The sequence below is a fragment of the Heterodontus francisci genome, chromosome 17 (assembly GCF_036365525.1).
Source record: "Heterodontus francisci isolate sHetFra1 chromosome 17, sHetFra1.hap1, whole genome shotgun sequence".
Taxonomy (NCBI): domain Eukaryota; kingdom Metazoa; phylum Chordata; class Chondrichthyes; order Heterodontiformes; family Heterodontidae; genus Heterodontus; species Heterodontus francisci.
This window is the reverse complement of record NC_090387.1, coordinates 829661-855115: the sequence shown is the minus strand read 5'-3', so window position 1 is coordinate 855115 and position 25455 is coordinate 829661. Positions and strand designations below refer to the sequence as shown.

At 44.2% G+C, this 25455-nt stretch overlaps 1 protein-coding gene and 1 non-coding gene across 2 annotated transcripts; both read right to left on the bottom strand.

Annotated features, from left to right (window-relative positions):
• Window positions 1–1142: 1142 nt before the first annotated feature.
• On the bottom strand, window positions 1143–1238 carry LOC137379315 (small nucleolar RNA SNORA5). The gene has a single exon (XR_010976795.1). It is a non-coding gene; the product is annotated as a small nucleolar RNA SNORA5 (small nucleolar RNA).
• A 22829-nt stretch (window positions 1239–24067) lies between these two features.
• chtf8 (CTF8, chromosome transmission fidelity factor 8 homolog (S. cerevisiae)) lies at window positions 24068–25143 on the bottom strand. The gene is made up of 2 exons (XM_068049851.1): window positions 25084–25143; window positions 24068–24581 (listed from the first exon to the last, which is right to left on the bottom strand). The coding sequence occupies exons 1-2, from the start codon at window positions 25141–25143 to the stop codon at window positions 24324–24326; spliced, it is 318 nt and encodes a 105-aa protein (XP_067905952.1). The 3' UTR covers window positions 24068–24323.
• Window positions 25144–25455: the final 312 nt, after the last annotated feature.

Sequence of the window (25455 nt, the reverse complement as noted above, 5' to 3'; positions counted from 1 at the left end):
CTATCACCAAGCCAATTTTGTATCCAATTTGCTAGCTCACCCTGGATCCCATGTGTTCGAACCTTCTGGACCAGATTACCATGCGGGACCTTGTCAAAGGCCTTGCTAAAGTCCATGTAGACAACGTCCATCACCCTGCCCTCATCAATCCTCTTGGTCACCTCTTCGAAAAACTCAATCAAATTCGTGAAACATGATTTCCCACACACAAAGCCATGCTGACTATCCCTAATCAGACCTTGCCTTTCCAAATGCATATAAATCCTGTCTCTCAGAATCCCTTCCAATAACTTTCCCACCACTGATGTAAGGCTCACCGGCCTGTAGTTCCCTGGCTTATCCCTGCTGCCCTTCTTAAATAAAGGCACAACATTAGCTATCCTCCAGTCTTCCGGTATCTCACCCGTGGCTAACGATGATACAAAAATCTCTGCCAGGGCCCCAGCAATCTCCTCCCTTGCTTCCCAAAGCATCCTAGGTTGCACCTGGTCAGGCCCTGGGGATTTATCCACCTTAATGCACTTCAAAACCTCCAACACCTCCTCCTTTGTAATGTTGATATGTTCCAGGATATCGGTGTTCCCTCCCTTGAACTCACTAGCTTCCATGACCTTCTCCACGGTAAATACAGACGATAAGTATTCATTTAAGACCTCGCCCATTTCCCGTGGCTCCACACATAGATTACCACACTGATCCTTAAGGGGACCTACTCTCTCCCTAGCTACCCTTTTACTCTTAATATACTGATAGAATCTTTTAGGATTCTCCTTTATCTTATCTGCCAGGGAAATCTCATGGCCCCTTTTTGCCCTCCTAATTTCCTTCTTAAGTGTAGTCCTACATCCCTTATACTCCTCGAGGGACTCACTTGATCCCAGCTGCCTATACTTGACATATGCCTCCTTCTTTGTCCTGACCAGACCCTCAATATCCCTTGTCAACCAAGGTTCCCTAAACTTGCCAGCCTTGCCCTTCAATCTAACAGGAACGTGCCGGCCCTGAACTCTTTCTATCTCACTTTTAAAAGCCTCCCACTTGCCAGACGTCCCTTTACCTGTAAACAGCCTTTCCCATTCAACTTTTGAGAGTTCCTGTCTGATGCCATCGAATAGCCTTCCCCCAAGGCGGTGGCGTACTGGTATTGTCACTGGACCAGAGACCCAGGTATTGCTCTGGGGCCATGGGTTCAAATCCCACCACAGCAGAAGGTGGAATTTGAATTTAACAGGGCGGCACAGTGGCGCAGTGGTTAGCACCACTTTCTTTTCCATAACTATCTTGAAGCTAATAGAGTTATGGTCACTGGTCCCAAAGTGCTCTCCCACTGACACATCAACCACTTGCCCATCCTCATTTCCTAAGAGGAGGTCAAGTGTAGCCCCTTCTCTAGTAGGGCCATCCACATACTGCTTCAGAAAACTATCCTGGACACACTTAACAAATTCTTCCCCATCTGATTCCTTAGCACAAAGGCAGTCCCAGTCAATGTTAGGGAAGTTAAAATTACCTACTATTACAACCCTATAATTCCTACACCTATCTGTGATTTCCCTACATATATGCTCCTCCACTTCCCTCTGACTATTGGGGGGCCTATAGTATAATCCCATCAAAGTGATCACCCCTTTCTTATTTCTAAGTTCTACCCATAGGGACTCGCTGGACACTCCCCCCGGGATATCCTCTCTAAGTACTGCCGTGATGTCCGCCCTAATCAATAGTGCAACTCCCCCTCCTCTCTTACCTCCACCTCTGTCACGCCGGAAGCATCGGTACCCCGGAACATTGAGCTGCCAGTCCTGCCCATCCCTCAACCACATTTCCGTAATAGCAATAATCACAATCTCATTTACCGATCCATGCTCTGAGTTCATCTGTCTTACCTGTAAGGCTTCTTGCTTTAAAGTAAATGCAGTTTAGCCTACCAGACCTTCCACGCTCCCTGTCCTGCCCCTGCCCGGCCTGCCTACTGGACTTGCTTGCTTTAACCTCTACATTTGCCTCAACTATCTCATCTGAGAGACTACTACTTTGGGTCCCACCCCCCTACAAGGCTAGTTTAAACCCTCCCGAGTAGTACTAGCAAACCTCCCCGCAAGGATATTGGTCCCCTTCCAGTTCAGATGCAACCCGTCCTTCTTGTACAGGTCACCTCTGCACCAGAAGAGATCCCAATGATCCAAGTAGCTGAAGCCCTCCCACCTACACCAGCTCTTCAGCCACGCATTCATTTGCCTAATCCTCCTATTCCTACCCTCACTAGCACGTGGCACAGGGAGTAATCCTGAGATTACAACCCTAGAGGTCCTGCTTTTTAACCTTCTGCCTAACTCCCTATATTCACTTTGCAGGACCTCATATTAACTGGGATAATCTGAGTGCAAAAGGCTTAAAGGGGGCGGAATTCTTAAAGTGCATACAGGAGAGCTTTTTGAGCCAGTACATAGAAAGTCCTACAAGAGAAGGGGCAGTACTGGACCTAATCTTAGGGAATGAAGCTGGACAAGTGGTAGAAATGTCAGTGGGGGAGCATTTCGGGGATAGTGACCATAACTCTGTAAGATTTAAGTTAGTTATGGAAAAGGAGAAAGATGGACCGGATGGGAGATTTGGTCAAGAAGATAAGAGAAATTTAGCAAATTGGATTCAAAATTGGCTTAGTGGCAGGAGGCAAAGGGTGATGGTCGAGGGTTGTTTTTGTGATTGGAAGCCCGTGACCAGTGGTGTACCACAGGGATCGGTGCTGGACCCTTGCTGTTTGTAGTGTACATTAATGATTTAGATGTGAATCTAAGAGGTATGATCAGTAAGTTTGCAGATGACACGAAAATTGGTGATGTCGTAAATAGTGAGGAGGAAAGCCTTAGAATACAGGACAATATAGATGGGCTGGTAAGATGGGCGGAGCAGTGGCAATTGGAATTTAATCCTGAGAAGTGTGAGGTGATGCATTTTGGGAGGACTAACAAGGCAAGGGAATATACAATGGATGGTAGGACCCTAGGAAGTACAGAGAGTCAGAGGGACCTTGGTGTACTTGTCCATAGATCACTGAAGGCAGCAGCACAGGTAGATAAGGTGGTTAAGAAGGCATATGGGATACTTGCCTTTATTAGCTGAGGCATAGAATATAAGAGCGGGAAGGTTATGATGGAGCTGTATAAAATGCTAGTTAGGCCACAGCTGGTGTACTGTGTTCAGTTCTGGGCACCACACTATAGGAAGGATGTGATTGCACTGGAGAGGGTGCAGAGGAGATTCACCAGGATGTTGCCTGGGCTGGAGCATTTCAGCTATGAAGGGAGACTGAAAAGGCTAGGGTTAGAACATAGAACATAGAACATTACAGCGCAGTACAGGCCCTTCAGCCCTCGATGTTGCGCCGACCTGTGAAACCATCTGGCCTACACTATTCCATTTTCATCCATATGTCTATCCAATGACCACTTAAATGCCCTTAAGGTTGGCGAGTCTACTACTGTTGCAGGCAGGGCGTTCCACGCCCCTACTACTCTCTGTGTAAAGAAACTTCCTCTGACATCTGTCCTATATCTATCACCCCTCAACTTAAAGCTATGTCCCCTCGTGTTTGCCATCACCATCCGAGGAAAAAGACTCTCACTATCCACCCTGTCCAACCCTCTGATTATCTTATCTGTCTCTATTAAGTCACCTCTCCTCCTCCTCTCTAACGAAAACAACCTCAAGTCCCTCAGCCTTTCCTCGTAAGACCTTCCCTCCATACCAGGCAACATCCTAGTAAATCTCCACTGCACCTTTTCCAAAGCTTCCACATCCTTCCTATAATGCGGTGACCAGAACTGCACGCAATACTCCAGGTGCGGACGCACCAGAGTTCTGTACAGCTGCAGCATGACCTCGTGGGTCCTAAACTCGATCCCCCTACTAATAAAAGCTAACACACCATATGCCTTCTTAACAGCCCTATTAACCTGGGTAGCAACCTTCAGGGATTTATGCACCTGGACACCAAGATCTCTCTGTTCATCTACACTACCAAGAATCTTCCCATTAGCCCAGTATTCTGCAATCCTGTTACTCCTTCCGAAGTGAATCAACTCACACTTTTCCGCATTAAACTCCATTTGCCATCTCTCAGCCCAGCTCTGCAGCCTATCTATGTCCCTCTGTACCCTACAACATCCTTCGGCACTATCCACAAGTCCACCGACCTTCGTGTCATCTGCAAATTTACTAACCCACCCTTCTACACCCTCTTCCAGGTCATTTATAAAAATGACAAACAGCAGTGGCCCCAAAACAGATCCTTGCGGTACACCACTAGAAACTATACTCCAGGATGAACATTTACCATCAACCACCACCCTCTGTCTTCTTTCAGCTAGCCAATTTCTGATCCAAAGCACTAATTCACCTTCAATTCCATACTTCTGTATTTTCTGCAATAGCCTACCGTGGGGAACTTTATCAAACGCCTTACTGAAATCCATATACACCACATCCACTGCTTTACCCTCATCCACCTGTTTGGTCACCTTCTCGAAAAACTCAATAAGGTTTGTGAGGCACGACCTACCCTTCACAAAACCGTGCTGACTATCGCTAATGAACTTATTCTTTTCAAGATGATTATAAATCCGATCTCTTATAACCTTTTCCAACATTTTACCCACAACCGAAGTAAGGCTCACAGGTCTATAATTACCAGGGCTGTCTCTACTCCCCTTCTTGAACAAGGGGACAACATTTGCTATCCTCCAGTCTTCCGGCACTATTCCTGTTGACAATGACGACATAAAAATCAAGGACAAAGGCTCTGCAATCTCCTCCCTGGCTTCCCAGAGAATCCTAGGATAAATCCCATCTGGCCCAGGGGACTTATCTATTTTCACACTTTCCAAAATTGCTAACACCTCCTCCTTGTGAACCTCAATCCCATCTAGCCTAGTAGTCTGTATCTCAGTATTCTCCTCGACAACATTTTCTTTCTCCACTGTAAATACTGACGAAAAATATTCATTTAACACTTCCCCTATCTCCTCCGATTCCACACACAACTTCCCACTACTATCCTTGATTGGCCCTAACCTATCTCTAGTCATTCTTTTATTCCTGATATACCTATAGAAAGCCTTAGGGTTTTCTTTGATCCTATCCGCCAATGACTTCTCGTGTCCTCTCCTTGCTCTTCTTATCTCTCCCTTTAGATCCTTCCTGGCTAGCTTGTAACTCTCAAGCGCCCTAACTGAGCCTTCGCGTCTCATCCTAACATAAGCCTTCTTCTTCCTCTTGACAAGCGCTTCAACTTCTTTAGTAAACCACGGCTCCCTCACTCGACAACTTCCTCCCTGCCTGACAGGTACATACTTATCAAGGACACGCAGTAGCTGCTCCTTGAATAAGCTCCACATTTCGATTGTGCCCATCCCCTGCAGTTTCCTTCCCCATCCTACGCATCCTAAATCTTGCCTAATCGCATCATAATTTCCTTTCCCCCAGCTATAATTCTTGCCCTGCTGTATATGCCTGTCCCTGCCCATCGCTAAGGTAAACCTAACGAATTGTGATCACTATCACCAAAGTGCTCACCAACTTCTAAATCTAACACCTGGCCGGGTTCATTACCCAGTACCAAATCCAATGTGGCATCGCCCCTGGTTGGCCTGTCTACATACTGTGTCAGAAAACCCTCCTGCACACACTGGACAAAAACAGACCCATCTAAAGTACTCGAACTATAGTATTTCCAGTCAATATTTGGAAAGTTAAAGTCCCCCATAACCACTACCCTGTTACTCTCGCTCCTGTCAAGAATCATCTTTGCTATCCTTTCCTCTACATCTCTGGAACTATTTGGAGGTCTATAGAAAACTCCCAACAGGGTGACCTCTCCTCTCCTGTTTCTAACCTTGGCCCAGACTACCTCAGTAGACGAGTCCTCAAACGTCCTTTCTGCCGCTGTAATACTTTCCTTGATTAACAATGCCACACCCCCCCCCTCTTTTACCATCTTCTCTGTTCTTAGTGAAACATCTAAATGCCGGAACCCGCAACATCCATTCCTGTCCCTGCTCTACCCATGTCTCTGAAATGGCCACAACATCGAGATCCCAGGTACCAACCCATGCTGCAAGCTCACCCACCTTATTCCGGATGCTCCTGGCGTTGAAGTAGACACATTTTAAACCAAGCTCTTGCTTGCCAGTGCCCTCTTGTGTCCTTATAACCTTATCCCTGACCTCACTACTCTCAACATCCTGCACACTGGAACTACAATTTAGGTTCCCATCCCCCTGCTGAATTAGTTTAAACCCCCCCGAAGAGCACTAGCAAATCTCCCCCCCAGGATATTGGTTTTCCTTAGAGCAGAGAAGGCTGAGGGGGACCTAATTGAGGTATACAAAATTATGAGGGGCATTGATAGATTAGAAAGGAAGAAACTTTTTCCCTTAGCGGTGGGGTCAAGAACCAGGGGGCATAGATTTAAGGTAAGGGGCAGGAGGTTTAGAGGGGATTTAAGGAAAAATCTTTTCACCCAGAGGGTGTTTGGAATCTGGAACGCACTGCCTGAAGAGGCGGTAGAGGCAGGAACCCCCATAACATTTAAGAAGTATATCGATGAGCACTTGAAACGCCATAGTATACAAGTCTACGGGCCAAGTGCTGGAAAATGGGATTAGAATAGATAAGTGCTTGATGGCCGGCACGGACACGATGGGCTGAAGGGCCTGTTTCTGTGCTGTATAACTCTATGATGCTATGATTCTGTGACACATTGTGCCTGTTTCAGCTAAGCAAAATAAGTGACAGCCATTCACTGGTTCATCCTCAGGGCAATGTCTTGACCAATCAGAGTCAAGCTTTCTGGTTCAAATTTCAAACAAAGCTTGGCAGTTAACTGTCAGTCACATAAACTGGTGCATTCTCCATGGCAAGGCTTCTACCAATCAGAGTCCACTTGCCAACCAATCAGCACTCTATTCTCATACAGTGTAAATTTGTTGAGTAAAGGCCTGCTCGTGACCAAAATAAAAATGATCCGAACCCAACGGAACCACATGGGACCCGAGCCCGGCCCGAGTCCCTCCATTTTCCCCGAGCTCTAGCCGAACCTGACCAGCCCCGACCACCACAATGTTCCCTTTACTTACCTTCGACTCCCAATCTGCCGGAAGCTGCAGCATGAGCATGATGACATCATAGAGACGCTCACACGCTCACTGCGTACTCGGATTCCCTGCTTGATGTCCCGGATGCGCAGCTCAGGTAAGTTTTTAACTTTTAACGTTTACCTTGCTCTGTGTGTCCAACTCGGACCTGGCCTGACCCAACCCGAGCCCAAAGGCCATACCTGAAAGAGCGGCCCGACCCGACCCGAACCTGACACGTCATCGGGTCCTGTTGGGTTTGGGTCGGATAGCAGGCCTTTACTGTTGAGTGCAAGATGAAAAGCTTTGACAAAATGTCACTGTGTCAGCAATACGCAAGAGTAGAATTTCAAAACTTGCCTATGATACCAAAATTGGAGGTGTGGCAAGCAATGAGGATAATATGAACTGCCTGCAACAGGACCTAGCTAGGCTAGCAGAATGGGCAGACAGGTAGCAGATGGAATTTAATATTTGCAAGTGTGAGGTGATGCATTTTGGCAGAAGGAATAAGGAGAGGCAATATATACTTAATGGCACAGTTGTAATGGCACAGTAACGGCGCCTCATCAGACCCCTTTCCTATCCTGAGTGGCGTGAAACAGGGCTGTGTTCTCGCACCTACACTGTTTGGGATCTTCTTCTCCCTGCTGCTCTCACATGCGTTCAAGTCTTCAGAATACGGAATTTTCCTCCACACAAGATCAGATGGCAGGTTGTTCAACCTCATCAGGGAACTCCTCTTTGCTGACGATGCTGCTTTCACATCCCACACAGAAGAGTGTCTGCAGAGTCTCATCGACAGGTTTACGGCTGCCTGCAATGAATTTGGCCTAACCATCAGCCTCAAGAAAATGAACATCATGGGACAGGACGTCAGAAATGCTCCATCCATCAATATTGACGACCACGCTCTGGAAGTGGTTCAAGAGTTCACCTACCTAGGCTCAACTATCACCAGTAACCTGTCTCTAGATGCAGAAATCAACAAGCGCATGGGTAAGGCTTCCACTGCTATGTCCAGACTGGCCAAGAGAGTGTGGGAAAATGGCGCACTGACACGGAACACAAAAGTCCGAGTGTATCAGGCCTGTGTCCTCAGTACCTTGCTCTATGGCAGCGAGGCCTGGACAACGTATGCCAGCCAAGAGCGACGTCTCAATTCATTCCATCTTCGCTGCCTCCGGAGAATCCTTGGCATCAGGTGGCAGGACCATATCTCCAACACAGAAGTCCTCAAGGCAGCCAACATCCTCAGCATATACACCCTACTGAGCCTGCGGCGCTTGAGATGGCTTGGCCATGTGAAGGATCCCCAAGGACACATTGTACAGCAAGCTCGCCACTGGTATCAGACCCACCAGCCGTCCATGTCTCCGCTTCAAAGACGTCTGCAAATGCGACATGAAGTCCTGTGACATTGATCACAAGTCGTGGGAGTCAGTTGCCAGTGATCACCAGAGCTGGCGGACAGCCATAAAGGCGGGGTTAAAGAGTGGCGAGTCGAAGAGACTTAGCAGTTGGCAGGAAAAAAAGACAGAAGTGCAAGGAGAGATCCAACTGTGTAACAGCCCCAGGGAATATACATGAGGATATGATGATAACCAGTGAAAAAGTGGGGCCCATTAAGGATCAAAGAGGCAATCTGTGTGTGGAGACAGAGGACATAGGTGAGGTTTTGAATAATTATTTTTAATCTGTGTTTACTATGGAGAAGGATGATGTAGGTGTAGAGATCAGGGAGGGGGATTGTGATATACTTGAACAAATTAGCATTGAAAAGGAGGAAGTATTAGCGGGCTTGAAGGTGGATAAATCACCAGGCCCAGATGAGATGTATCCCAGGCTGTTTATGCGAGGCAAGGGAGGAGATAGCAGGGGCTCTGACACAGATTTTCAGATCCTCTTTGGCCACAGGAGAGGTACCAGAGGACTGGAGGACAGCGAATGTGGTACCATTATTTAAGAAGGGTAGCAGGGTTAAACCAGGTAATTACAGGTCGGTGAGTCAAACATCAGTGATAGGGAAATTATTGGAAAAAATTCTGAGGGACAGGATTAATCTCCACTTGGAGAAGCAGGGATTAATCAGGGATAGTCAGCATGGCTTTGTCAGGGGGAGATCGTGTCTAACAAATTTGATTGAATTTTTCGTGGAGCTAACTAGATGTATAGATGAGGGTAAAGCAGTTGATGTAGTCTACATGGACTTCAGTAAGGCTTTTGATAAGGTCCCGCATGGGAGATTGGTTAAAAAGGTAAAGGCCACGGGATCCAGGGTAATTTGACAAATTGGTTTCAAAATTGGCTTAGTGGCAGGAGGCAGAGGGTAATGGTCGAGGGTTGTTTTTGTGACTGGAAACCTGTGACCAGTGGTGTACCGCAGGGATCGGTGCTGGGACCCTTACTGTTTGTAGTGTACATTAACGATTTAGATGTGAATATAGGAGATATGATAAGTAAGTTTGCAGATGATAGGAAAATTGGTGGTGTCGTAAATAGTGAGGAGGAAAGCCGTAGATTACAGGGAGATCTCGATGGGCTGGTAGATGGGCGGAGCAGTGGCAAATGGAATTTAATCCTGAGAAGTGTGAGATAATGTACCCAACATCGCCCTCATCCTGATGACCACCTTCGTGTGCGGCTGCATCAAGCTGTGTGTAGACGTCCAGTACGCAAACTCCAAGTGTCACTACGTGCTGAGGTTCTATCTGTCCCCAGTGTTGCGAAGGATGGGCCTGGTCACATTGCCGCGGAACGTTCCATCCAGTTGGACCATGCTGTACCACCTATCCTTCGTGGAAAAGTTTCTGTGGAAAAACACCTTTGACCACCAATCCATCAGGCAGTGGTCTGCACGGAATGTCCTCAAGGCCCTACGGGAAAAGAAGATGGTGGATCCTGTCAGATGGTTCCCCGAGCAGACTGCCAAAGTCATTTGGCGGAATTCCTCATCACCAGAACTTTCAAACAAGCACCAAGATGTAGCTTGGCTGGTGGTGAGAAGAGCCCTCCCTGTCAGATCCTTCCTGCACGCCCGAAGTCTCACACCCTCCGCACAATGCCCTTGAGGTGGCTGTGGTGGGGAAGAGACGGTTGCCCACCTCCTTCTGGAATGTGTCTTTGCAAAGCAGGTGTGGAAAGAGATGCAGTGGTTTTTGTCGAGGTTCATCCCAAGCAGCTCTGTAACTCAGGAGTCTGTGCTCTACGGGCTGTTCCCAGGGACGCACACCGAGACAAACATCAACTGCTGCTGGAGGACCATCAATTCAGTGAAAGATGCCCTTTGGTCTGCCCGAAACCTGCTGGTCTTCCAGCGCAAAGAGTTGTCCACGATCGAATGTTGCAGACTGGCACATTCCAAGGTCCAGGACTACGTGCTGAGGGATGCACTAAAGCTTGGGGCAGCCACAGCAAAGGCTCAATGGGGAAAGAGCACAGTGTAAGGTACCCCCACCAAGCTGAACTGAGGGGCTGGATCCATGGGAAACCCCTCAACTGTACCAGGAAAATTTTTGTTTGCTGTCAAATGTATATGGCATGAAAAATGAAATGGAAGGGTTGTGAGGCAACTCACTCCTGTATTGAAGGAAACTGACCTCCTTTGCACCTCTTTGTATTTTTTGACTTTGTGCTTTTTGGAACTGTTTTGTAATGTATGTTTTACAGATTTTTATGAATTAAAGTATATTTTGAAAAAAAACCGAGGCATAGGATATAAGAGCAGGGAGGTTATGGTGGAGCTGTATAAAATGCTGGTTAGGCCACAGCTGGAGTACTGTGTACAGTTCTGGGCACCACACTATAGGAAGGATGTGATTGCACTGGAGAGGGTGCAGAGGAGATTCACCAGGATGTTGCCTGGGCTGGAGCATTTCAGCTATGAAGAGAGACTGAAAAGCTAGGGTTTTTTTCCTTAGAGAGAGAAAGCTGAGGGGGGACCTGATTGAGGTATACAAAATTATGAGGGACATTGATAGGTTAAATAGGAAGAAACTTTTTCCCTTAGCGGAGGGGTCAATAACTAGGGGGCATAGATTTGAGGTAAGGGGCAGGAGGTTTAGAGGGGAGTTGAGGAGGGTGTTTGGAATCTGGAACACACTGCCTGAAGAGCTGGTAGAGGCAGGAACCCTCATGACATTCAAGAAATATTTAGATGAGCACTTGAAACGCCATAACATACAAGGCTATGGGCCAAGTGCGGGGAAATGGGATTAGTTAGGACAGGTGCTTGATGATCGGCGCAGGCGCGTTGGGCCGAAGGGCCTGTTTCTGTGCTGTATAACTCTATGACTCTGAGCCCCGACAACCAATTTTATCTGCAGCGCCTGTGGAAGAGTCTGTCACTCTAGACTTGGCCTTTATAGCCACTCCAGGCGCTGCTCCCCAAACCACTTGAAGGCACTTACCCATTGTCTCTCCAGACAAGGAGGCCAAAGATAAGGAAGACAGTTGTAAAGAGTGTGCAGGAACAGAGGGACTGGAGGGTGCATGTGCATCGATCTTTGAAGGTGGTAGGACATATTGAGAGTGTGGTTAGTAAAGCATATGGGAAATGGGGCTTCATAGAGGCATTGAGTACAAAAGGAAGGAATTATGCTGAACCTTCATAAAGCTGTGGTTAGGCCCCAACTGGAGTATTGTGTCCAGTTCTGGTCACCACACTTAATGAGGGTCCTTGAGAGGGTGCAGAGGAGACTTACCAGAATGGTTCCAGGGATGGGGGATTTTAGTTACAAGGTTAGGTTGGAAAAGTGGGGATTCTTCTCCATTGAGCAAAGGAGATTGAAGGGAGATTTGATAGAGGTGTACAAGATTATGGCAGACATAGATAAATTAGATAAGGAAAAACTGTTTCCATTAACTAATCATACAAGGACTAGAGGACATAGATTGAAGGTTTTGACTAAGAAATTGTTATGGACAGGTGGGAAATGGCATGGTTGGTTTCCACTGGTCACCTCCCAACTGACCAAAGATAGTGTTTTTGTTTAAATCAGTGTTTCAGTCCCTGTGATTTGTTGGCCAATTGAACAGTGACAGATTTTCTCACGAGTTTAAACAGAAGATTAAATATTTATTGTAATCAATTGAAATGTTCACAACAACATCTAATCATACATTCACTTCTCATGCACACTCAAGAAAAGATCGATAGAAAGCAAAGGGTAAGAGGCATTAAGAGTTCAAGTTTTAGAAGTCTGTTTTCAGGAAAAAACCTGTGAGATCCTCTTGGAAGGTAAGTTTTAAAGTTGCAGGCCTGTTTACTGGTTGCCTTGCCCTTAGTGGGTTGCTGAAGTCTCCTGGCAGTCAACACTTCAGTTTGAAGATGGTGCTGGTATTTCTTAGTTTAATTTTTGCAGGTGGAGGAGTTGGTCAAAAGGCACTCTTATTTCTCTGCCAACTCATCTCAGCAGGGTTGAACTGACTTAGCTTAAATTGATTACACGTTCTCTCGGCCTTGTGCTGGAGTTAAAGGTGGCTTTCGATGCTCTCTCTGTGGGTGGAGATCCCAGTCTGATGTCTTGATGTTCTGATGACTTCCTTTGTTCTCCAAAAAGGTTACCTTTAAAGGTAAATTCATATGTGTTAGTTTTGCCCATATGACTTGAGACTTTTGGTTCCTGAGAGGCTGTGCAATGGCTTCTGATCTCAGCCCATTTTGATGAGGGATGTTTACACTTTATTGTAGTGATTGTAGCTGGAGATGGAGTTTGTTAATGCTTTTGTTTTGGCTCACTTTGTGAATAGCTCATACCCATGTGTGACGAGCTGATAATTTCAATGCAAAGTTAATGCGTCTCGGTTCCAGCAGACAAGAATGTGTATCTCAGTGCAGGAAAAGGTATGTGTCATGTGACTTTGGTACACTTGCCTTCAACAAGATGGAGGACAGTCTTTAAAAAAAAATGTATTACTCTTTGTTTTTTTTTGTATTTCCATCACTGCTTTTCCCGAGAATGTGACAAGACGCAGGGGACCAACTGCTCCTGTCAAAGCCCCCAATCAAAATATACGATTCTGATTGTGGTGGGACCAACACACTGTTAATTCAATCCCGTCATTCCACAGATCGGTTAACATATTTAAAAATTTTCCAAATGAAAGACCCACCAAATTGTACCATCTATGAACCCCCGCAGGAGGTTAACCAAACCAGGTGTCTTTAAATCAACAAATTAACTCTTTAATTAAAAGAACTAAATTCTTAAACACTATGAACATTTAAAAAAAGAAAAATTAGAGGTCTTGCAAATTTACAGTCCAATGTTGTTCGAGGTCCTCGCAGAATGTTGTTCGAAGTCCAGCGAATTTCAACAATTAACGACTTGCAAACAGAATCAATCTGACTTTAGAGTTTTTGAGGGATAAAAGATTGTTACAGTCTAACTTCCCTTTCTTCAATTTAAATTACCAGAGATCTCTGTCTAGGCTTGACTTTTTAGAATTTCATGAGATAATAATTAAAACAAACTAAAAATCCTATTTCCTTCAGTTTAAATGAGAGCGAGCTCTTTTTCAGTGCTGACACCACAGCTGTTTCTGTGTCTGTGTGTTCAAACTGTCTTACTAACTGCCAGTTCAAACTGAATTGTAACAAATGTATTGCATCAGGCTCACTCCCAGTGGCTGTTTCCATGGTATTGAGAATGCACCCTTTGAATCTCAGTCTCCATTCCTGAAATGTGTTTCATTACAATGGGTAAAAAAAATACAAATTGAAAAAACGCTAACTTTTTTTTCAGATATACTCATTTCTAAAAAAAAAATGTTTAGACTACAGCAACAAGTTCCACCAGAATATTTCAGCTTTAAATTTTGAAAAGGTGGCTCCAATTAACCCATTTTAAATTTCCAAGTGTAGTCTACCTCTTGGTTTGTGTTTTCCTTTCAAGTGTCCCTATTGTCCATTACCTCAGGCAGGTGAACTGCACAGCTAGGAGCACTGGCCACTACTGGGTTCACTATTCTCTGAGAAGTTTCTCGAGTACCCCTTAACCTATGTGGCATCACTTGACACTGGAAAACCCTGTCTGGTGTAACAGAAGCTGATTTTTACTTACCCTGGGGTGTCAAAGGAATTTGACAGTATCCTTCCAACACAACTGCCTCTTTAAGACACATTGTGTTGCCCACTCTGTCCTTACAGTCCTTTAAATGAGAATTCGGGTAGGGGTCTGCCTTCTTTACCACAGTGACTTTTCTAGAGTCTATGCAAGTTTGAGCCCCACCAGGTTTAGACATCAAGATCATCTGCGAATTTCAGCAGTCCTGACTCTTCTTCTCTTCTTTGGCCTCCTTGTCTCAAGAGACAATGGGTAAGCGCCTGGAGGTGGTCAGTGGTTTGTGGAGCAGTGCCTGGAGTGGCTATAAACGCCAATTCGAGAGTGACAGGCTCTTCCACAGGTGCTGCAGAAAAATTTGTTTGTCGGGGCTGTTACACAGTTGGCTCTCCCCTTGCGCTTCTGTCTTTTTTCCTGCCAACTGCTAAGTCTCTTCGACTCGCCACACTTTAGCCCCGCCTTTATGGCTGTCCGCCAGTTCCGGCGATCGCTGGCAACTGACTCCCACGACTTGTGATCAATGTCACAGGACTTCATGTCGCGTTTGCAGACGTCTTTAAAGCGGAGACATGGACGGCCGGTGGGTCCTGACTAGGTTCATCTAAGCTGCCCTTCAGCATGCATGTAAAATTAAAGAGCATGGGAATGTATTGCGATGGATAGAAAATTAGTTGGCTGACAGGAAACAAAGAGTAGGGATAAATGGGTCTTTTTCCGAATGGCAGGCAGTGACTAGTGGGGTACCGCAGGGATCGGTGCTAGGACCCCAACTATTCACAATATACATTAATGATTTAGATGAGGGAACTAAATGTAATATCTCCAAATTTGCAGATGACACAAAACTGGGTGGGAGGGTGAGTTGTGAGGAGGATGTAGAGAGGCTTCAGAGTGATTTGGACAAGTTGAGTGAGTGGGCAAATGCATGGCAGATGCAGTATAATGTGGATAAATTTAGTTTAGTTTAGAGATACAGCACTGAAACAGGCCCTTCGGCCCACCGAGTCTGTGCCGACCATCAACCACCCATTTATACTAATCCTACACTAATCCCATATTCCTACCACATCCCCACCTGACCCTATATTTCCCTACCACCTACCTATACTAGGGACAATTTATAATGGCCAATTTACCTACCAACCTGCAAGTCTTTTGGCTTGTGGGAGGAAACTGGAGCACCCGGAGGAAACCCACGCAGACACAGGGAGAACTTGCAAACTCCACACAGGCAGTACCCAGAATTGAACCCGGGTCACTGGAGCTGTGAGGCTGCGGTGCTAACCACTGCACCACTGTGCCGCCCTGTTAAATTCAAATTCCACCTTCTGCTGTGGTGGGATTTGAACCCATGTTCCCAGAGCAATACCTGTTCAGAAGAGTGAGGGGGGATCTCATAGAAATCTATAAAATTCTAACAGGACTTGACAGGGTAGATGCAGGAAGGATGTTCCCGATGGTGGGGGAGTCCAGAACCAGGGGTCATAGTCTAAGGATACGGGGTAAACCTTTCAGGACAGGGGAAGGGAGGGGAAGATGCGACTGGTAGTGGCATCACGCTGGAGGTGGTGAAAATGGCGGAGGATGATCCTTTGGATATGGAGGCTGGTGGGATGAAAAGTGAGGACAAGGGGAACCCTGTCACGGTTCTGGGAGGGAGGGGAAGGGGTGAGGGTAGAGGTGCAGGGAATGGGTCGGACACAGTTGAGGGCCCTGTCAACCACAGTAGGGGGAAATCCTCGGTTGAGGAAAAAGGAGGTCATATCAGAAGCACCGTCATGGAAGGTAGCATCATCAGAGCAGATGCGTCGGAGACGGAGAAACTGGGAGAATGGAATGGAGTCCTTACAGGAGGTAGGGTGTGAAGAAGTGTAGTCCAGGTAGCTGTGGGAGTCGGTGGGCTTATAATGGATATTTGTCAGTTCCGAAGAAGGGTCACTGACCCGAAACGTTAACTCTGCTTCTCTTTCCACAGATGCTGCCAGACCTGCTGAGTGATTTCAGCATTTCTTGTTTTTATCCCTGAGTATAATGATAGGTTTTCCTGCCTCACTTACAGGATATGGCGTTACTCTCCCCTTAGACAGAAAATCATTATAACTCTCAGGTATTTTATTCTTAACCTCTACACTCCTCTTAGTTTTAGTATCTGGTTTCACATTCACAGCTACCATTAAAGCTATAGCCTGGTCTGCTTTACTCTCAGTCAGAGTCTTTTCCTCTGCACTAACTTTGCGTACCCCAACAAGTCCTATGGGTTTACCTCGCAATTTCCAGCACTCTCAACGAAGATGACCCGTTTTGTTGCAATGATAACACTTTGGCTTGTGAACCTCACTTCTACCCTCAGCACCTTCCTTTCTGACCTGAGGAGGTGATCCTGGGGCATTCCCAGCTGTTCCTTCTTGTCCCCAGCTACTTGCCTTCCTTTCAGTCCCCCACTTTCTATCCTTCTCGGGTTTATGGGGATGACGGACAAGATAGGTTGGCTTATTCACAAGCTCAAAATCATCAGCAATCTCTGCTGCTTGCCTAGCGTTCAAAACTTTCAGGTTATCTATATGATTTCTCACTACTGAAGGAATGGAGTTTTTAAACTCTTCTAAGAGAATCAATTCTCAAAGGTTCTCGTATGTGGTTTCTATCTTTACTGCCCGTATCCAACAGTCAAAATTCATTTGCTTCACCCTCTCAAATTCTAAATATGTCTGGCCAGCCAATCTCCGTAAGTTCCTAAACTTCTGACAGTAAGTTTCAGGGACTAACTGATACGCAGCAAGAATAGCCTTTTTTGCCATCTCATAATCTGCAGAAGCCTCTTCAGAAAGCATGGTATAAACTTCATGAGCTCTGCCTACCAGCCTGCCCTGCATGAGCAATGCCCAGCTTTCTTTCGGCCATTTCATCTGTTTGGCTATTTTTAAAAAGATATGAAAAATACCTCTACGTCCCTTTCCTCAAACTTCGGAAGAGCCTGCATAAATCTAAACAACTTTTCACTGGGTCCTGATCTAAATTCAGATTCTTTCTGACCTGAATTTTCCCTGAATTTGTCTTAGTTCCATCTCTTTTAGCCTAAATTCCCTCTCTTTCTCCCTTTCCTCTTTTTCCAGTTCAAGTTTTCTTAATTCTTTTTCCTGCTGAAGCTCCAGTTTTTTCATTTCTAACTGAATCCTAGCCAATTCCACTACATCACTTTCGGACCTACTACTTTCATGTCTTTCGTATTCGCTTTCTTGTTCTTGGTATTGCCCCTCATCTGTATTATCACCATCTTCTTGATTAAGTTCTCAGTCATAGAGAGATACAGCACCGAAACAGGCCCTTCAGCCCAATGAGTCCATGCTTCTTCTACTAATTCCAGATGTTTGGCTATTATTTCAATTATCTCTGCTTTTTTGGCACCTGATTTCAATTCCAACCCCAATTTTGCTGCCAATTCTTTTAATTTGTTCTTAGTTAAAGTTATCAAGTCACTCAGGGAGACATTCTGCTTTCTCAAAAACTCTGCTACAACCACTAATGCCATAACAATGGTATAGATTGTACCTTATTATACAAGAGACCTGGTTCTTTTAATTTCTTTGTAATTGGTGTCAGATTTAGATCCTAACAATCAAGTTTCCAATTGATAAGATCCCAGACTTGAGAGCAATTAATCTGATGCCAGTTGCAGGACCCCAATTTAAATATTATCCTAGAGACGAGTAATTACTACGATTCCAAATGTGAGCCCTCCAAATTAGTCTGATTCTGATCCCAGACGCAAGCCACCAAATTAAATACGATTCCACCGCGAGTGAGCCCCCAATTAATATGTGATTCAAATCTTGAGTGAGCCCCCAATAAATATGTTATTAAAATCTTGAGTGAGCCCCCAATTAATATGTGATTCAAACCTTGAGTGAGCCCCCAATAAATATGTGATTCAAATCTTGAGTGAGCCCCCAATAAATATGTTATTAAAATCTTGAGTGAGCCCCCAATTAATATGTGATTCAAATCTTGAGTGAGCCCCCAATAAATATGTTATTAAAATCTTGAGTGAGCCCCCAATTAATATGTGATTCAAATCTTGAGTGAGCCCCCAATAAATATGTGATTCAAATCTTGAGTGAGCCCCCAATAAATAAGTTATTAAAATCTTGAGTGAGCCCCCAATTAATATGTGATTCAAATCTTGAGTGAGCCCCCAATTAATATGTGATTCAAATCTTGAGTGAGCCCCCAATAAATAAGTTATTAAAATCTTGAGTGAGCCCCCAATTAATATGTTATTAAAATCTTGAGTGAGCCCCCAATTAATATGTGATTCAAATCTTGAGTGAGCCCCCAATTAATATGTTATTAAAATCTTGAGTGAGCCCCCAATAAATAAGTTATTAAAATCTTGAGTGAGCCCCCAATTAATATGTGATTCAAATCTTGAGTGAGCCCCCAATAAATAAGTTATTAAAATCTTGAGTGAGCCCCCAATTAATATGTGATTCAAATCTTGAGTGAGCCCCCAATAAATAAGTTATTAAAATCTTGAGTGAGCCCCCAATTAATATGTGATTCAAATCTTGAGTGAGCCCCCAATAAATAAGTTATTAAAATCTTGAGTGAGCCCCCAATTAATATGTTATTAAAATCTTGAGTGAGCCCCCAATAAATAAGTTATTAAAATCTTGAGTGAGCCCCCAATTAATATGTGATTCAAATCTTGAGTGAGCCCCCAATTAATATGTGATTCAAATCTTGAGTGAGCCCCCAATAAATAAGTTATTAAAATCTTGAGTGAGCCCCCAATTAATATGTGATTCAAATCTTGAGTGAGCCCCCAATAAATAAGTTATTAAAATCTTGAGTGAGCCCCCAATTAATGTTATTAAAATCTTGAGTGAGCCCCCAATTAATATGTGATTCAAATCTTGAGTGAGCCCCCAATAAATATGTTATTAAAATCTTGAGTGAGCCCCCAATTAATATGTGATTCAAATCTTGAGTGAGCCCCCAATAAATAAGTTATTAAAATCTTGAGTGAGCCCCCAATAAATATGTGATTCAAATCTTGAGTGAGCCCCCAATTAATGTGATTCAAATCTTGAGTGAGCCCCCAATTAATATGTGATTCAGATCTTGAGCCCCCAATAAATAAGTTATTAAAATCTTGAGTGAGCCCCCAATTAATATGTGATTCAAGTCGCTGACGAGCCCCCAATAAATATGTTACAACTGACCGCTCCTGACAAGTCCCCAATCAAAATACACAATTCTGATTGTGGTGGGATCAACGCAATGTTGATTCAATCCCGTTGTTCCACAGATCGGCTAACATATCATTTAAAAACTTTCCAAATTAAAGACCCACCAAACTGTACCATCTATTAACCCCCGAATGAGGCTAACCAAACCAGGTGTCTTTAAATTAACAAATTAACTCTTTAATTAGAAGAACTAACTTCTTAAACACTATGAACATTTAAAAATAGAAAAATTAGAGTCCTTGCAAATTTACAGTCCAATGTTGTTCGAAGTCCAGCGAATTTCAACAATTAACGACTTGCAAACACTTTCAACAGAATCAATCTGACTTTAGAGTTTTTGAGGGATAAAAGATTGTTACAGTCTAACTTCCCTTTCTTCAATTTAAATTACCAGAGATCTCTGTCTTGGCTTGAATTTTTAGAATTTCATGAGATAATAATTAAAACAAACTAAAAATCCTATTTCCTTCAGTTTAAATGAGAGCGAGCTCTTTTTCAGTGCTGACCACAGCTGTTTCTGTGTCTGTGTGTTCAAACTGTCTTACTAACTGCCAGTTCAAACTGAATTGTAACAAATGTATCGCATCAGGCTCACTCCCAGTGGCTGTTTCCATGGTATTGAGAATGCACCCTTTGAATCGCAGTCTCCAAATGGCTGTTTGAAAGGCAACGAAAATGCACCTTCTCATAACTCCTAAGGCTTGCCGGCTCTTAAAGCAATACTGATCCCTTGCAAGCCTTAAAGGCAAACTGCATATTCCGAAAAAAAAAACTACAGGACCGTAACAAGATGCAGGGGGAATGTGAGGGAGTTTTCTTTTCAGCAGTGGGTGGTATGACCTGGAACTCGCTGCCCACAAGGATGGTGAAAGCGGAGACAATCAACGATTTCAAAAGGAAATAAACTTGCAGGGCTACAGGGATTGGGCGGGTAGTGGGACTGCCTGGATTGCTTCATGGAGAGCTGGCATGGACGTGATGGGCTTTTTAAAAATTCATTCATGGGATGTAGGCGTCACTGGCCAGGCCAGCATTTATTGCCCATCCCTAATTACCCTTGAGAAGGTGGTGGTGAGCTGCAATCAGGGATGGGCAATAAATGCTGGCCTGGCCAGTGACGCCTACATCCCATGAATGAATTTTTAAAAAGCCCATCACGTCCAATGAATGGCCTTCTTCTGTGCCATAAATGACTCTATGCAATGGGACTTGGTGTGAGTTAAGACACAGACAGCATTTTTGGATGATCTCGTTGACGGAAGGTAGAATGTAGGAGAACAGCCATAAGTGCATTGGAATAGGCATGTCTAGAGGTAACAAAGGCATGAATGAGAGTTTCAGCAGCAGATGAGCTGAGATGCAGTGAAGTTGGGCAATGTTACAGTGGTGGAAATAGGCGTCTTAGTGGTGATATGAATGAGGTCAGTAGCTCATCTCGGGACAGAAGGAGGCCATTCAGCCCATTATGTTTATGCCAGCTCTTTGATAGATATTCAAATAGTCCCACTCCCCTGCACATTCCCCATAGCCCTGCAATGTTTCCACTTCCAGCATTATTTAATTATCTTTTGAAAGTTACTATTGAATTTTGCTAACAAGTCAATTGTGTGGTATTTTTGCCAATTGCCTTTTGTCTCCATAATCACAGTACGCTGTTCAACCCATACAGGTTGAGAGTGCAGTTAATAAAGCATACAGTAGCCTGGACTTTATTAATAGGGGCATAGAGTACAAAAGCAAGGAAGTTACAATTTGTATAAGACACTAGTTTGGCCTCAGCTGGAGTATTGCATCCCGTTCTGGGCGCCACATGTTAGGAAAGATGTGAAGGCATTGGAGAGAGTACAGAAAAGATTCACAAGAATGGTTCCAGAGATGAGGAACTTTAATTCTGAAGATAGATTGGAGAAGTTAGGACTGTTTTCCTTGAAGAAAAGAAGGCTGAGAGGAGATTTTATAAAGGTATTCAAAATCATGAGATGGTCTGGACAGAGTGGACAGGGAAAAACTGTTCTCGATCCTTTCACGAGTGCGAACATGAGGGCACAGATTTCAAGTGATTGTCAAAAGAAGCAAAAGTGATATGAGGAAAAACTTCTTCACACAGCGAGTGGTTAGGACTTGGAAGGCACTGCCTGAGAATGTGGTGGAGGCAGGTTCAATTGAAGCATTAAAAAGGGAATTAGACAGTTATATGAAAAGGAAGAACTGCAGGGTTATGGGGAGAAGGCAGGGGAATGGAACTAAGTGAATTGCTCATTTGGCGAGCTGGTGCAGATATGATGGGCCAAATGGCCGCCTTCTGCGCTGTATCAATTCTGTGACTCATTGTGGAGGGAGTGAATATTTAAGGTGGTGGATGGGGTGCCAGTCAAGCAGGCTGCTTTGTCTTGGATGTTGCCGAACATCTTGAGTGTTTTGCAGCCAATCCAGGCAAATGGACAGTATTCAATCACACTCCTGACTTGTGCCTTGTAGATGGTGGCAAAGTTTTGGGGGTCAGGAGGTGAGTTACTTGCTGCAGAATTCCCAGCCTCTGACCTACTCTTGTAGCCACAATATTTATGTGGCTGGTCCAGTTGAATTTCTGGTCAATGGTAACCCCCAGGATGTTGATAGTGGGGATTCAGCGATGCTGTTGAATGACAAGGGGAGGTGGTCAAACTCTTTTGTTGGAGATGGTCATTGTCTGGCACTTGTATGGCACAAATGATACTTGGCACTTACAAACCTGAATGGTGTCCGGTTCTTGTTGTGTATTCCCCTTTGTCGGGTAGATGCCAGTGTTGCAGCTGTACTGGAACAGCTTGGTTAGGAGTGCGGCTAGTTCCGGAGCACAAGTCTTCAACGCTACAGCTGGGATGTTCTCAGGGCCCATAGTCTTTGCTGTATCAGTGCCCTCAGTCGTTTCATGATATCACGTGCAGTGAATGGAGTTGCCTGAAGACTTTAAAAAAAATTCTTTCATGGGTTGAGGACATTGTGGGCAAGGCCAGCATTTGTTGCCCATCCCTAATTGCCCTTGACAACTGAGCGTCAGTTGACAATTAAGTATTCAACCACATTGCTGTGGGTCTGGAGTCACATGTAGGCCAGACCAGATAAAGGACAGCAGATTTCCTTCCCTAAAAGATCATTCGTGAACCAGATGGGTTTTTATGACAATCAACAATACTTTCACGGCACCATTACTGAGACTAGCTTTCAATTCCAGAATTTTTAATTCATTAATTGAATTTAAATCCACCAGCTGCCATGGTGGGATCTGAACCCCTGTCCCCAGAGCATTAGTGTGGGCCTCTAGATCAATATGCCTCTGCCTCCCCCCGCTGATGCTGCGGATCTCAGGAGGAGATACAGATCCTGTCCAGATCTCATTGTGTATGGCTCAGGCTAGCACAGGTTACATCTTTTGATTGGTTATATTGCTACAATCAGTGAAACATTGCTGAAAAGATTTCCCCTCCCGGCAGATCTCCAATGATATTTCCTGTGAATATAGTTAGTGAAAAGTGTCACGCTCACGCAATATGAACTTATCAAGTATAAAATGAACTTATGAAATAAACCTGAAAGAGACATTTTTCCTGTAAAACAAAATGGAGTTGAGAGGTTAGGTGACCTTTTCTTTCCTGCCAATACACATAAATGGGTGGTTGATGGTCAGCACAGACTCGGTGGGCCAAAGGGCCTGTTTCAGTGCTGTATCTCTAAATAAAATAAAATAAAACCCTCAGCTAATTTTCATGTCTGGACAATTCTTGGAAAAGTCACTAAAATACAAACAATCTTTCTCAAAGTATTTTTGAGAAGTCAGTAAGGTGCATAAGGCCCTTTCTATGGTAATGGCTGCATCTCTCCAACCAATTGAGTTAACAATACTGTGGCAGACTTTTTGACTCCAAGCTTGAACTCCAGAGAATAGGTGTGAAAAACTCTATCAAAATAGCATGTGATTGAGTGATACCCGAACTCCATTGACTGACAATGACCATCAGAAACTAGTTATGAATTCAATGGATGGGAAATAGGTTTCTGATAAGAAGTTTTAATAAAGGTATATTCTGGACAGAAAAAAAGACAGAGAAAAAACGCTATGTGAGCTTTAAGGTAAAGACTGGAGTTGGCCTTAAACTCAACCAGCTGAGAAATCGTACCAGGGTTTCACCATGGAACTTTGACTGGAATAACAAGAGAAATCTGCAACAGTATATCCGTCCTCCAAACCTCCCAAGTACTTTTCTTCAGTGAACAAGTAAAAGATTACAGGCCTACACTGTTTCACATCTTCACTCCAGGGAAAAACAAGTGCAATAGAGAACTCTTAAAAATTCTTAAGACCTAAACGCATGTTACTTTATAATCTCTATGTCTTCTTGAGTGTGCGTGTATCTGTATGAGTGTGAGAGTGGGTGTACATGTGTATATTTCAGGTGTTCAATAATAATTTACCTTTCTTTTAAAACTTACGAGAAAACCTGTCATTTGCCTGTTCTTGACAATTAAAGCACTCAGGGGTTGAAACACTTTTTAAAAAAACTCGCTGTTGAGAGGTGGTAAAGGGGGAGCCATCCCTATCATCTCTCACCTGTCTGTAACAAAAGGAAAGACTGACAAAAGGAAAAACTTACTATTTATATATAATAAAAAATTAATGAGTTGTAATCAAATCTATTTTAAACATAGGTTCGTCTTTTAAAGATCTATTTTCTGAAATAAAGTCCCAGAAGAAAATGCAGGCTTTCAGCGGATGTCACAATCAGAAGGAGACGAACACAGTCATTTAACATCCAGTATTCAGTCACCCGATGATATGCAGATCTGCTGGTCAGAAGAGTCCTGTCAGGTACAAACACCCTCCACTGAGCCCAGTCCCACTACAGTTTTTTGGGCACGTTAGTAATAATGGGTTTAGGACGGGTTTTGAAGATGATTTTTTTCTTGATGAGTGCGGTGACAAGATAGTGGCAGGAAGTGCTCTCTTCACTCGCTCCTTGCTCAGCTCTCTCGGTTTCCATCAGACTCTCAGCTCCTGCCCCTGTGGCAGTCTGTTTTACTAGCACTACAAATGGCTTTTCCAGGCGGCTGACTTTACCATACAGGATGTGGTGACCAATTATCAGTATTGGGATTCCCTGGGAAAGAGGGAATTAAATGCACCACAGAGATTACTCAATCCAGAAAACAGCAGGACAAGACAATCTTATTAGCAACATTGAGCTCAGATAATTGTGCCCCATAACAAGTAGAAACAATCTCAAACCAACAAGCAGGAGCATCCTTGGGCTAATAGCCAAATGGAGCCAGGTATGGCACTGAGCCATACACACCTGGTAGGAGTGAGCACTTTGACAAGTTAGGAGCCGATCAAGTGTCGATTTGTGCAAGGTTGACCATGTCTGACTAATCTAGCTGAGATTTTTGAGGATGTGACTAGCAGGAAGTTACAAAGGGACATGGGCACATTAAATGTGTGGGCAAAATGATAGTAAATGCAGCTCAATATGTGAGGTCATCCACTTTGGATCGGAGAAAGATAAATGGAAACATTTTCTTCACGACAAGAGACTAAGAACTGTGGAGGAGCAAAGGAATTTAGAAGTCCATGTATGCAAATCATTATATTGCAGCCCTTACATTAGCCTTTTGAAAATGGAGGAAGTGGTGCTTCAGTTCTACAGAGCTTTGATCAGACATCATCTGGAGTAACTACGTTCAGTTCAGGGCACTGCATCCAGGAAGGATATACTGGCTTTGGAGGGGATGAAGGGCAGATTCACCAGAAAGATACCAGAACTAAAGGATTAAATTATGAGGAGGGGGTTGCATAGTCGAGGCTTGTATTCTCTTGAATTTAGAACATTAACGGCTGATCTGATTGAGATGTTTATCACATCTTAGAGTAGATGACAAAGTATTTCCTTTTGGTGGAACAGTCCAGAATAAGGGGGACATAACTGTAAAATTAGAGCTCGGCTAGTCAGGGGTGATAGCTGGAAGCATTTCTTG